The sequence below is a fragment of the Coregonus clupeaformis genome, chromosome 2 (genome assembly GCF_020615455.1).
Source record: "Coregonus clupeaformis isolate EN_2021a chromosome 2, ASM2061545v1, whole genome shotgun sequence".
Lineage (NCBI taxonomy): Eukaryota > Metazoa > Chordata > Actinopteri > Salmoniformes > Salmonidae > Coregonus > Coregonus clupeaformis.
The window spans coordinates 31,247,691-31,261,732 of record NC_059193.1 but is presented as its reverse complement, the minus strand read 5'-3'; the positions used below and the strand labels follow the sequence as shown (position 1 = coordinate 31,261,732).

General features: G+C 47.7%; 1 protein-coding gene across 1 annotated transcript; it reads left to right on the top strand.

The window, feature by feature from the left end:
• The first annotated feature begins 3,976 nt into the window (after positions 1–3,976).
• On the top strand, positions 3,977–11,727 carry LOC121534433 (proteinase-activated receptor 4). Its single transcript, XM_041841034.2, has 2 exons — positions 3,977–4,873; positions 9,611–11,727. Exons 1-2 carry the CDS (start codon positions 4,762–4,764, stop codon positions 10,687–10,689), a joined length of 1,191 nt encoding a protein of 396 aa, XP_041696968.1. The 5' UTR covers positions 3,977–4,761; the 3' UTR covers positions 10,690–11,727.
• The last annotated feature ends 2,315 nt before the right edge of the window (positions 11,728–14,042 follow it).

The following is a 14,042-nucleotide window of genomic DNA, read 5'->3' as shown; positions in this document are numbered from 1 at the left end:
AGTTTGATGGCTACCCTTACAAAAGACTTAGACATATTCAAGCAGAGTTAAGCCATTTCTGGAAGAAGTGGAGCCAATTGGCTGGACCTAATCTGTTCATAAGGAACAAATGGCACACCAAAGAGCGAAATGTTGCTGTTGGAGATGTGGTCTGGTTGGCTGACCAAAACGCCCTAAGAGGACAGTACAAGCTGGCTAGAGTGGTCGGTGTCAATGCTGACAGCAAAGGCATCGTAAGAGATGTGCTTGTGAAGACTTTTCCCAGCTATCCTGTTCACATCACAAAGTCAAACAGCAAAAAAGGGCCCACAAGAGCAAACGGTGAAAGAACGAAGAGGCTTCAAACCAAAATCCCAGCCACAATTCTTCATAGAGATGTCAGACGGCTTGTCATTCTACTTCCCATTGAAGAACAAACAGAGGTGTGAAGGGCTTGTGTGACCTCTCTGGATTTGAAAAAACCAGGAGCTCAAGTGGGAGGTGTTGAGCTGAATCTCAGGAGTGAGTCAAAGAACTACACTTCCCAGAGTGCACCAGAAGCAGCAAACCGGCTGCTTGTCACCTGATCAGTCATTTTCACTGATTTGGAGCACCTGTGAAGGCATGGAAGGGCTCAGTCATTCAGAAGAACAAACTTCAGAGAGAAGACTCCAAGTTCACTCACAGGTTCAGTCCAAAGACGCCAATGGTAAATTGTTAATTCACTTAAGTTATTTAGAATGTTTATTTAAATGTTTAAACTAATTTAAGTTCATTAAAATGTTTAATTAAAATTGTAACTTTTTGTTCTGTCTTTAAAGGTTTACAACCTAATTTACTGGCTAATTTACTGGCTAATTTACTGGACAGACCAATCAACTGAAAGCAAACTAAAAATAAAAAAGATTGAGTCAGAAATTTGAGTTGTCCCTGTGTCCTTTGGATGGTGAACAAGAGGAGGACTTGACAACAACAGACCTTGCTCCACTCCCTGATCTACTGGGTGAGCAGACTTCTATTCCAGGCCAGCAATAATACACATTATTATCAACTCATTAGGTTTGATAAGTTGAATCAGGTGTGTTAATGCTGTGCTGGCACAGAAGCCTGCACACCTCCAGGAGAAGGATTGGCCTGCTACAGTTGTAATACATTTGTAGCCTAACTTGTGTGTGACTTTTAACTGTATAGTTGTATACAACTTTTGCTAAGTACACATACAACCCATGGCATACAAGGATGTGCCAGCAGTCTCTTGGGACATTCACTGGGACCTCTTCATCGGCAGACAGGCTTTCGCAGCTCTCCATATCGGAGGACAGACATCACAAAGAAACAGGCTTCATTTTATTACAGTTAGACAGCCCTGACTATTATCTCTCTGTCTGTCTTCATAGTTTTCCTCTCTAGGGACATTAACTGGAGAATATTTTCATAATGAAATCCTACAACCTGCCCTATCTAACTAGTACATCTACTCCCTTTTCTGACAGCTGGAGCAGAACATAATTTCACCCTCTTCCATTGCTGTACAAATGCATTTGGAGAAAATTTTATTGAAAGTATAGGAAGCATTGCTTTTTTGAGCGTGACTGGCCATCAGAGTTTACCCATCTATTTTTTACCACTACATCACTGGTTAAGACCTGCTTTTTGTGGGTCTTAAAACGTCCCATTAGCGCTGCATGAAATTGTAACTTTTGTGCTCGTTTTTAAGGACACACCTCAAATCTTGCCACCCCTCCCACCTGGGCGCAAGCGAGCTAATGATAGACAGGTCAATTGCAGAACCTGGTATTAGGGCTGGAAAATGGCAGTGCGCCAGTTTTTACATGCCGAAATGACAAACTAACATGCGTTTGACACTTGCTCCTCTTTAGCGCCAGCCAAAAATATTTATTTAATATTTATTTATTAAGTGATTAAAATGCATAATTCTGTTACCAAATCTCGGTAACAATATATGACCAAAAAATCTGTAACAGAATAACTGCAACTGAATTGGCGACAATGGGAATTCATTGCAGTCACAAACCAGTTTGGTCACGTGCTACTGTCCTCCCTTCCACTGGCATACTGTTATGTTCAGCTCATAACTTTTTTTCTTTCTCTTTCTGTCACGTGGTAGTCAAAGCAAGAGTGTGAAAACAGTCTGGACAACCCCTCCCTCTCTCTCTCTCCAGTTAATGTCACCCGGTTCTTACTGATACCTACCAATGAGCGGTAGGTAGCCTAGCGGTTAGCGTGTTGGGCCAGTAACTGAAAGGTTGCTAGTTTAGATCCCAGAGTTAATAATGTGAAAAATCTGTCCTTGAGCATGGCATTTAACCCTAATTGCTCCAGCGTCGCAGTTAATAATGGCAGACCCCTTGCCATGACCCCACTCTCAGGAAGAGTTGGCATATGCAGAAAAACACATTTCAAATTCACAAATGCGTATAAATACACACATCTACATGTGTGAAATATGACAAATATAAGCACCCACCAAATTATTATTTTATTACGAGCCCCCTCACTTTCCATTTACTGGAACCAGCCCTCTCACCCACTGAGCACCAACCGACACCAGACATCCATGGACATTGAAAAGTAGTTGAAATTTGGTCAGTCCAAATCTGAACCAATCATAGATGTCTGTTTCACACGTTTTGACAGCGCAGTACAATACAGTAGAGCACACTAGAGTAGAATACAGTAAAAAGTACGGTATTGCACTGTACTGTACATTACTGTGCTGTACTGAACTATACTATACCATACTATACTGAACTCTACTCTGCTCTGCTCTGCTGGGCTGTGATGTGCTGTACTGTGATGTCCAAACTTGTGAAACATAGACGTCTATGATTGAGACAGGTTGGGTCCGGTTTGGACCAACCAAATTACGTCTTACTGTATTTGGAGTGCGGAGCTCATTCGAATAATAGCCAGTGTGTAGCATAATACCCAGACATGCAAAGGGAGATATTACATTTTTTACCTTTGTGTACCTACTCAGGATATATCACTGTGAAGAGAATGATATTCATCATTATGCATTTCTGTATAGAACAGATCAGGGACCCATGATGTCATTTTGTTACCATCATTCTGTTACCGGGTGTTAATCCACTTCACTTTAGTTCAATAACCAAAATAGATTTTTTCAAACTCAAGGTGTTATATCATAGCTAACACCCCACTGTTTTTGCTGATATCTTTAAATCTTAATTGGGAGTAGAGTTTTTTTGAAAACGTGGTCACATAAAAATATGAGAGATTTCACCGTCATTCTGCACTGTTCTTTGAGTAAATGTGTTTGGTAACATGTTGCCAGATGCAATAAGAAAATTATAGAAAAACTTTATCAGTGATAGCCTGTTGAGGCTGAATATATAAACATCAGGGTGGCACGCACACACACACTTCCCCTACATCCGTGATCCCTCTTTCCCTTCAGCTCAGATCCTATCGTTTCCTGTGTTATGTAAGCAATTCACATGAACACACACCAGTATAACATTAGCTAAGCACTGTGGACACAGAAGTTGAAGTCATTCTCAACCTCTTGCCCCGTGCTGGAAGGGACAAGGATGTGTTGCAGACCCTATTTGACTTTGCTATTAGTTCTTTCAAGGCCATTGCCTTGACACGTCTCTGCTCTTCTCTGACGGAAGTGTCTGCTCCTCACACAGGCCTCTACCTCTCTCCTCACAGTCACCATACTGGGGGCATAGGAAATGTGCTTATCTGGCTTGGACTGTTTGTTTGTAATGTTAAGTTGTGGTTGCCTGAGTAGGGTTGCTTGGTATATGTGTGCAGAAGGACAGGCTGCCAAGACCGGAGGAGCAAATAAACCAAGCTACGTAAAAAAAATAGAGGTCTCATATAAAAGGAATGGTTGGATATTTCTGCAGCTAGAGAGTATTTGGGTGGAAAGCACAGCCTCTCTGCCCAGTAGAGGATTATTGAAGCTTATTTGGCAATGGATTTTCCTCCTAAGGATGGCAAGAATGTCTTTCCTCTGTCGTCAAGACCTGAAGCTTTTTGTGGGTTGTGTTTTAAATGGCATCTGAGGATGCACGATTTAGTTCAGTATGGATAACAAAAGATTGCTGCAAGGGAGAGGAGTATTGGGAATGTACGGGTGTTATTTAGGACAGGATATTTTCAATGAATGTCAGAACATGGAACTCTTGAGCACAATGACACTTACTTATGAAGTGTGTGTGTGTGTTTTCTATCTGTGTGTTTGTATGTGTATGCTCTTACGAGAAAGGGTCATTGGGTGTGAATGGATGTCTGTCTGGAATAATGCAAACCTTACTATGGCCCCAGTGGTCAAATTGCCATATTTCCTGTTCCTCAAAGCGTGGGGCAGATCAACTCACCGCTCTCTCCTCATATGAATCACAGCATGAGAAGAACAATGTCATGCCCCCACCCCCAAACATGCACCACCCCCAGAGGCAGAACTAGACACACAGCTGGACCATAATACTAGAAGAGAGCAGAGGAGTACAGAGTGTAGAGGAGACCGGTGTCGTCTGTTGAAGTCAAGCTGCTGAACTCATCTGAGACACAGCAAAGACTCTTGGCAAACTTTGGCAGGAACACAGTGGTTTGAAGTGTGATATTGAGATTACAATTTCAGACTTGGGACACAGAGGCTGCGTTACACGGAGCAGAGAACGGAAGGAAGGGAGAGGAGTGCGAGAGGCAGCTCTCTCTGCTTGTGGAAGTAGCTCGTAACCATAACTTATAGCTTTCGCTGTGAGCGTACGGATCTTCTGCAGCACTATGAGTCTCTCTGCTCCAGCCGGGACTCTGCTATTGCTGCTCTCTCTCTCCGCTCTCCTCCATGGCTGTTCCTCCTCTCCCACCACAGAAGAGTGCACTGGCATGGGCGTCCGTAAGTTGGTGCATCTTTCTTTTTTTTTTTTTTTACTCCTTCAGGTCACTTTCATTAAGCAAACCACAAACGAAGGGTTTGTCGTTAAAAACTCTGAATGTGTGTGTTTGTGTGTGAATTTTTTTCTTTTGGTAGATGTAAGTAAAAAAACAAGTAAGTAGCTTGGATGTAGTCATTTCAGCTGATGCAGCTTATCTTTCCTGTGATTTTGAAGATATACCCGCATGCAAGCTCTTATCTACTGAGTAGGAATGCGTTCTCTATAGGGCGGTTTATGTAAGTTACTGCCATGTACCGGCCAGCTCTTTCCCGTATATTTAATCATTAGCTGAAATGAGCCTGAATTCTCTGGTAACTTTCACTATAGCCTGCCACTTAACTTTTATGGCTAAAACAGCAGCAGGTTAAACTGGAATGTGAATTCCATGGGTGATTGAAAAAAATGTGTGTTCACAGCGCTGAGCCACTACACACACAGGCAAGGTACTGAACAAGAGAGTTAACCTTCTTAGGAAAAAACGGTGCTATCTAGAACCAATAAGGGTTATTCGGCTGTCCCCATAGAAGAACCCTTTGATTTTTGGTTCCAGGTAGAACTCTTTTGGGTTCCATGTAGGACCCTTTGTGGAAATGGTTCTACCTGGAACCCAAAAGGGTTCTACCTGGAACCAAAAAAAGTTATCCTATGGGGACAGCCGAAGAACCCTTTTGGAACCATTTTTTCTAAGTGTGTAGGAGCAAAACAAGCTTTAGTCTATCTGCATTTCAAATGTGATAAATATACTGAACAAAAATATAAACGCAACATGTAAAGTGTTGGTCCCATGTTTCATGAGCTGAAATAAAAGATCCCAAACATTTTCCATACACCCAAAAAGCTTATTTCTCTAACATTTTGTGCACAACTTTCTTTGCATCCCTGTTAGTGAGCATTTCTCCTTTGCCAAGATAATCCATCCACCTGACAGGGGTGGCATATCAAGAAACGGCTTAAACAGCATGATCATTACACAGGTGCACCTTGTGCTGGAGACAATAAAAGGCCACTCTAAAATGTGCAGTTTTGTCACACAACACAGTGCCACAGATGTCTCATGTTTTGAGGGAGCGTGCAATTGGCATGCTGACTGCAGGAATGTCCACCAGGGCTGTTGCCAGAGACCAGCCACCCGGACAGCTGATGAAGCTGTGGGTTTGCACAACCGAAGAATTTCTGCACAAACTGTCCGAAACCGTCTCAGGGAAGATGATCTGCGTGCTCGTTGTCCTCACCAGGGTCTTGACCTGACTGCAGTTCAGGGGGCAAATGCTCACCTTCGATGGCCACTGGCACACTGGAGAAGTGTGCTCTTCATGGATGAATCCTGGTTTCAACTGTTCCGGACAGATGGCAAACAGCGTATATGGCGTCGTGTGGGCGAGCGGTTTGCTGATGTCAACGTTGTGAACAGAGTGCCCTATGGTGCCGGTGGGGTTGAGGTATGGGCAGGCAGGCATAAGCTACAGACAATGAACACAATTACATTTTATTGATGGCAATTTGAATGCACAGAGATACCGTGATGAGATCCTGAGGCCCATTGTCCTGGCATTCATCTGAGCCATCACCTCATGTTTCAGCATGATAATGCACGGCCTCACGTCGCAACGATCTGTACACAATTCCTGGAAGCTGAAAATGCCCTAGTTCTTCCATTGCCTAATTACTCACCAGACATGTCATCCATTGACATGTCATCCATGTTTGGGATAATCTGGATCGACGTGTACGACAGCGTGTTCCAGTTCCCGCCAATATCCAGCAACTTTGCACAACTTCGAATATATAGTACCACAGACCACTTTAATGGTCTTGCCAGACCCCTCCCATGACCCAAGGTTGTTTTAAAGCTGATGAGATCACTTTGTTCTTAATGAGCTGAATCCTAGCTTGAGATCCACTCGCGTAACTCAGGTTTTCACCAAAAATGTCCCTTCGACTACGGATGTGAAAGTCCTGCAAGCTTTTCGCAGTGGGCTGAATCCTAACTTGAGATGTGCAAGCATATCTCCATCCTTTGTGTATATCACGCATTGATGTCATTGGAAGATCACGTCACCTACACATGTTTCAAGTTAGGGGTATGCCTTATCTGAATGCTTGACTAGGATGCACAGCTTTTGCTAGGTAAAATATCAGTATGTGAATCAATCAATTTCAATCAATTTTATTTTATATAGCCCTTCTTACATCAGCTAATATCTCGAAGTGCTGTACAGAAACCCAGCCTAAAACCCCAAACAGCTAGTAATGCAGGTGTAGAAGCACGGTGGCTAGGAAAAACTCCCTAGAAAGGCGAAAACCTAGGAAGAAACCTAGAGAGGAACCAGGCTATGAGGGGTGGCCAGTCCTCTTCTGGCTGTGCCGGGTGAAGATTATAACAGAACCATGCCAAGATGTTCAAAAATGTTCATAAGTGACAAGCATGGTCAAATAATAATCAGGAATAAATCTCAGTTGGCTTTTCATAGCCGATCATTAAGAGTTGAAAACAGCAGGTCTGGGACAGGTAGGGGTTCCATAACCGCAGGCAGAACAGTTGAAACTGGAATAGCAGCAAGGCCAGGCGGACTGGGGACAGCAAGGAGTCACCACGGCCGGTAGTCCAGACGTATGGTCCTAGGGCTCAGGTCTCTCAGTTGGCTTTTCATAGCCGATCATTAAGAGTTGAAAACAGCAGGTCTGGGACAGGTAGGGGTTTCAGTAACCGCAGGCAGAACAGTTGAAACTGGAATAGCAGCAAGGCCAGGCGGACTGGGGACAGCAAGGTGTCATCATGCCCGGTAGTCCTGACGTATGGTCCTAGGGCTCAGGTTCTCAGAGAGAAAGAGAGAACGAGAGAATTAGAGAGAGCATACTTAAATTCACACAGGACACTGGATAAGACAGGAGAAGTACTCCAGGTATAACCAACTAACCCCAGCCCCCCGACACATAAACTACTGCAGCATAAATACTGGAGGCTGAGACAGGAGCGGTCCGGAGACACTGTGGCCCCATCCGAAGAAACCCCGGACAGGGCCAAACAGGAAGGATATAACCCCACCCACTCTGCCAAAGCACAGCCCCCGCACCACTAGAGGGATATCCTCAACCACCAACTTACAATCCTGAGACAAGGCCGAGTATAGCCCACAGAGGTCTCCACCACAGCACAAACCAAGGGGGGGCGCCAACCCAGACAGGAAGATCACGTCAGTAACTCAACCCACTCAAGTGACGCACCCCTCCCAGGGACGGCATGAAAGAGCACCAGCAAGCCAGTGACTCAGCCCCTGCAACAGGGTTAGAGGCAGAGAACCCCAGTGGAGAGGGGAACCGGCCCGGCAGAGACAGCAAGGGCTGTTCGTTGCTCCAGAGCCTTTCCGTTCACCTTCACACTCCTGGGCCAGACTACACTCAATCATATGACCTACTGAAGAGATAAGTCTTCAGTAAAGACTTAAAGGTTGAGACCGAGTCTGCGTCTCTCACATGGGTAGGCAGACTGTTCCATAAAAATGGAGATCTATAGGAGAAAGCCCTGCCTCCCGCTGTTTGCTTAGAAATTCTAGGGACAATTAGGAGGCCTGCGTCTTGTGACCGTAGCGTACGTATTGGTATGTACGGCAGGACCAACTCGGAAAGATAGGTAGGAGCAAGCCCATGTAACGCTTTATAGGTTAACAGTAAAACCTTGAAATCAGCCCTTGCCTTAACAGGAAGCCAGTGTAGGGAAGCTAGCACTGGAGTAATATGATCAAATTTCTTGGTTCTAGTCAGGATTCTAGCAGCCGTATTTAGCACTAACTGAAGTTTATTTAGTGCTTTATCCGGGTAGCCGGAAAATAGAGCATTGCAGTAGTCTAACCTAGAAGTAACAAATGCATGGATTAATTTTTCTGCATCATTTTTGGACAGAACATTTCTGATTTTTGCAATGTTACGTAGATGGAAAAAAGCTGTCCTTGAAACAGTCTTGATATGTTCGTCAAAAGAGAGATCAGGGTCAAGAGTAACGCCGAGGTCCTTCACAGTTTTATTTGAGACGACTTTACAACCATCAAGATGAATTGTCAGATTTAACAGAAGATCTCTTTGTTTCTTGGGACCTAGAACAAGCATCTCTGTTTTGTCCGAGTTTAAAAGTAAAAAGTTTTCAGCCATCCACTTCCTTATGTCTGAAACACAGGCTTCTAGCGAGGGCAATTTTGGGGCTTCACCATGTTTCATTGAAATGTACAGCTGTGTGTCATCCGCATAGCAGTGAAAGTTAACATTATGTTTTCGAATAACATCCCCAAGAGGTAAAATATATAGTGAAAACAATAGTGGTCCTAAAACGGAACCTTGAGGAACACCGAAATGTACAGTTGATTTGTCGGAGGACAGACCATTCACAGAGACAAACTGATATCTTTCCGACAGGTAAGATCTAAACCAGGCCAGAACTTGTCCATGTAGACCAATTTGGGTTTCCAGTCTCTCCAAAAGAATGTGGTGATCGATGGTGTCAAAGGCAGCACTAAGGTCTAGTAGCACGAGGACAGATGCAGAGCCTCGGTCTGACGCCATTAAAAGGTCATTTACCACCTTCACAAGTGCAGTCTCAGTGCTATGATGGGGTCTAAAACCAGACTGAATGCATTTATACTGAAAACAATTTCATGCAGAACCTCTAATGAATCATCAAATCTCTTCTGTTTCTACCTCGACAGGGCTGCGCTCCTTCAAGTTGGTGTCCAACTGTAACTTCACCACCCTGAAAGACAAGCAGATCCAGGAGGTGCAGGCTCCCACCACCGTGCTCTACGTGCCCATCCTCTACCTGTTAGCCTTCACTGTGGGCCTCCCGGCTAACCTCCTGGCCCTGTGGGTCCTTCTGTTCCGTACCAAGAAGATGCCCTCCACCATCCTCCTCATCAACCTCACCGCCACCGACCTCATCCTCCTGATGGTGCTCCCCTTCCGCATAGTCTACCACTTCCAGGGCAACGACTGGGTCTTTGGCGAGCCCTTCTGCCGCGTGGTCACGGCGCTCTTCTACGGCAACATGTACGGCTCGGTGCTGTGCCTGGCATTCATCGCCGTGGACCGCTATGTGGCATTGGTGCACCCGTTCGGTGCCAAAACCCTCCGCAGCCGCCGCACCTCCCTTTACATGAGCCTGGGTGTGTGGGTGGCGGTGCTGGCCGCCATGGTGCCTCTCCTCGTCTCGCGCCAGTCCTACACACTGGACAAGCCGCGCATAACCACGTGCCACGACGCGTTACCCGAGGAGGAGCATGAGAACTACTTCCTGTCCTACTTTCTCACACTCTTCTTTCTCTGCTTCCTGCTCCCCCTGCTGGTCGTCCTCTACTGCTATGGCTCTGTGATACGCACCCTAGTGGCGGCAGGCCAGCACTACGCCCATGCTGTGCGTGTCACCGTGCTAGTGCTGGTAGTGTTCGTGGGCTGCCTGCTACCTAGCAACGTCCTCCTTCTCCTGCACTACTCCGACTCCTACCTGGTGGATGACGGGGAGGACCTGTACCTGCCCTACATGGTTAGCCTAGCTGTTAGCACGTTGAACAGCTGCATCGACCCCTTCATCTTCTACTACGTCTCTGATGACTTCCGGGAAAAGGTCAGGACGGTGCTGTGTTGCCGAGGCGACAATGGGAGAGACTCGACCACGGGGAACCAGGTGTCCTATTCGTCCTCCTCAAACGGGAAACCAAGGTCAAAGGTTACGCTGCTGTCCATGTCTAGTCGGAGCCCGGTGACGTCAGAGGGGGAGGCAGCATGCCGATAGGTATTAGAGAACTAGACGTATAGGCACTAGGATCAGACGCAGACTCCATCTTGTGTTGTGGCGCAATGTTTTCCTCTGGTTTATGTGAGACTCATCTCATGTATACAGCCGATGACTTTTATATACAGCTGTGGGGACTTGGCACAGATGTAACAAACAATGGATGCCATTTCTGTGCAATTTCCATAAACATGCAGTCAATGGAGGGAGGTGTTTAGGATTCATCATCACGCAGGGATACATTAGTCTCTCTAGACATCCACGTTGCCTCCCACAATTTTCAAATGCTCCTCACTGTTGCCTAGTGTCTGGTTTTCGAGACTAGGGAGATCGTTTGTACCATTAGAGTTCTACAGTATTACACAGTCACTCTATAATAATGGACTGTCTTATAGAAGTCCGACAGAATGGGAAGAACACAGTTCAGGGTTACACATTTGTATGAAAAATGTATGCACTCACTAACTGTAAGTCGCTCTGGATAAGAGCGTCTGCTAAATGACTAAAATGTTTTCATTGTATTATCTCAACAATCCAGGGGTACATTCCTACAGGTAGGGTTACCTATTCTATAGCTTACAGCTCTGTGGTAAATTGTTAAATTGTCTGTGGAATAGCTGAACAGTTTGTAGCTAGAGGTCACCAACAGCATATCACATTAAGCCGTTCTAAGTGATGCCATCATTTGTTTCCATTTAGACGTGTTGGCCAAATATAGGCATGTCCATGTGAAACTGGCTATACGTCTGGAATGCATTCTGTTCATACCATGCTGTGACTGCTTGTCTGGAACCCATTCAAGTTTTTGATAATTTCCTCACAAATTATACATTCTGGAGAGTGTTTTTATGGTAAGGGACAGAGTCAGCAAAACATCATAATGTGGCTGTCAGAATTATGTACCCTTAATTCAGTCATTAAAAATGGTTTTGATGTACGAGGCTGGTTTATACTTGAATACTTGAACTGGTGTGTGACACTCTGGCTCCGGGACTTTTGTATTTGAGCCAGGGTGTATTTGTTTTGTTAGGTTTTGTTGTGGGGTTTTGGTGTATTCGTTTGGTTGTGTTTTGGGTGAGTAATTGTAGTGTCGTGTGACTCCCAATCGGAGGTAACGAGTGTCAGCTGTCGGCTCGTTATCTCTGATTGGGAGCCATATTTAAACTGTTTGTGTTCTCATGTGGGTTGTGGGTTTTTGTTCCATGTTCAGTCATTGTCACTGTTGGACTTCACTATCGTCATTTTGTTTTGTATTTACGTGCTTTATCATTAAAGTCAACATGTTCGCTCAACACGCTGCGCCTTGGTCCGCTTCCTTAGACGATCGTGACAGAAAAACCCACCGTAAAAGGACCAAGCAGCGTGTCAAGCGGCAACAGGACCTACCTACACAGGATTTATGGACGCCTATCAAGGATTCATGGACATGGGAGGAGATACTGGATGGAAAGGGTCCTTGGGCACAACCGGGAGAATATCGCCGTCCTCGTGAAGAGCTGGAGGCAGCTAAAGCCGAGAGGAGGTGGTATGAGGAGGCAGCACGGAGTCGAGGCTGGAAGCCCGAGAGTACTACCCAAAAATTTCTTGGGGGGGGGCTTAAGGGGAGTGTGGCGAAGTCAGGTAGGAGACCTGCGCCTACTCCCTGTACTTACCGTGGAGAGCGAGAGTACGGGCAGACACCGTGTTACGCAGTAGAGCGCATGGTGTCTCCTGTACGCGTGCATAGCCCGGTTCGGTACATTCCAGCTCCACGTATCGGCCGGGCTAGATTGAGCGTTGAGCCGGATGTCATGAAGCCGGCCCCACGCATCCGGCCACCAGTGCGTCTCCTCGGGCCGGCTTACATGGCACCAGCCTTACGCATGGTGTCCCCGGTTCGCCTACATAGCCCGGTGCGGGTTATTCCACCTCCCCGTACTGGTCGGGCGACGGGGAGCATACAACCAGGTAAGGTTGGGCAGGCTCAGTGCTCAAGGGAGCCAGTGAGCCTGCACGGTCCGATATTTCCGGCGCCACCTCCCCGCTCCAGCCCAGTACCACCAGTGCCTACACCACGCACCAAGCCTCCTGTGTGTCCCCAGAGTCCTGTGCGTCCTGTTCCTGCTCCCCGCACTAGCCCTGAGATGCGTGTCCTCAGCCCGGTACCTCCAGTTCCGGCACCACGCATCCGGCCACCAGTGCGTCTCAGCCGGCCAGAGTCTGCCGTCTGCCCAACGGGCGCCTGAACTGCCCGTCTGCCCAACGGCGCCTGAACTGCCCGTCTGCCCAACGGCGCCTGAACTGCCCGTCTGCCCAACGGGCGCCTGAACTGCCCGTCTGCCAAGCGCTGCATAAGCCGCCCGTCTGTACTGAGCCTGCAAAGCCGTCCGTCTGCCATGAGCCTTCAGAGCCGTCCGCTGGACCGGAGCCGCTAGAGCCTTCCGCCAGACAGGAGCCGCTAGAGCCTTCCGCCAGACAGGAGCAGCCGAAGCCTTCCGCCAGACAGGAGCAGCCAGAGCCTTCCGCCAGACAGGATCAGCCAGAGCCTTCCGCCAGACAGGATCAGCCAGAGCCTTCCGCCAGACAGGATCAGCCAGAGCCTTCCGCCAGACAGGATCAGCCAGAGCCTTCCGCCAGACAGGATCAGCCAGAGCCTTCCGCCAGCCATGAGCAGCCAGATCCGTCAGCCAGCCATGAGCAGCCAGATCCGTCAGCCAGCCATGAGCAGCCAGATCCGTCAGCCAGCCATGAGCAGCCAGATCCGTCAGCCAGCCATGAGCAGCCAGATCCGTCAGCCAGCCACGAGCAGCCAGATCCGTCAGCCAGCCATGAGCAGCCAGATCCGTCAGCCAGCCATGAGCAGCCAGATTCGTCAGCCAGCCATGAGCAGCCAGATCCGTCAGCCAGCCATGAGCAGCCAGATCCGTCAGCCAGCCATGAGCCGTCCAGCCAGGATCCGCCAGAGCCGTCCAGCCAGGATCCGCCAGCCAGCCAGGATCCGCCAGAGCCAGCCGGCCAGGATCCGCCATTCAGTCCGGTGCTGCCCCTTAGTCCGGTGCTGCCCCTTAGTCCGGTGCTGCCTCTTAGTCCGGTGCTGCCTCTTAGTCCGGTGCTGCCCCTTAGTCCGGTGCTGCCCTTTAGTCCGGTGCCGCCCCTTAATCCAGTGGGGTTTAGTTGGGGGGTGGTCATGTGGAGGAGGCTAGGGAAGCGGGTGGTGACTAAGGTGGGGTGGGGACCACGACCAGGGCCAGAACCGCCACCGTGGACAGACGCCCACCCAGACCCTCCCCTAGACTGTATGCTGGTGCGCCCGGAGGTCGCACCTTTAGGGGGGGGTACTGTGACACTCTGGCTCCGGGACTTTTGTATTTGAG

Coding starts and splice junctions, on each gene's coding strand:
- LOC121534433 (XM_041841034.2), top strand. CDS start 4,762: ATGAGTCTCTCTGCTCCAGCCGGGACTCTGCTATTGCTGCTCTCTCTC. Junction 4,874..9,610: donor GTGCACTGGCATGGGCGTCC/GTAAGTTGGTGC, acceptor CTACCTCGACAG/GGCTGCGCTCCTTCAAGTTG.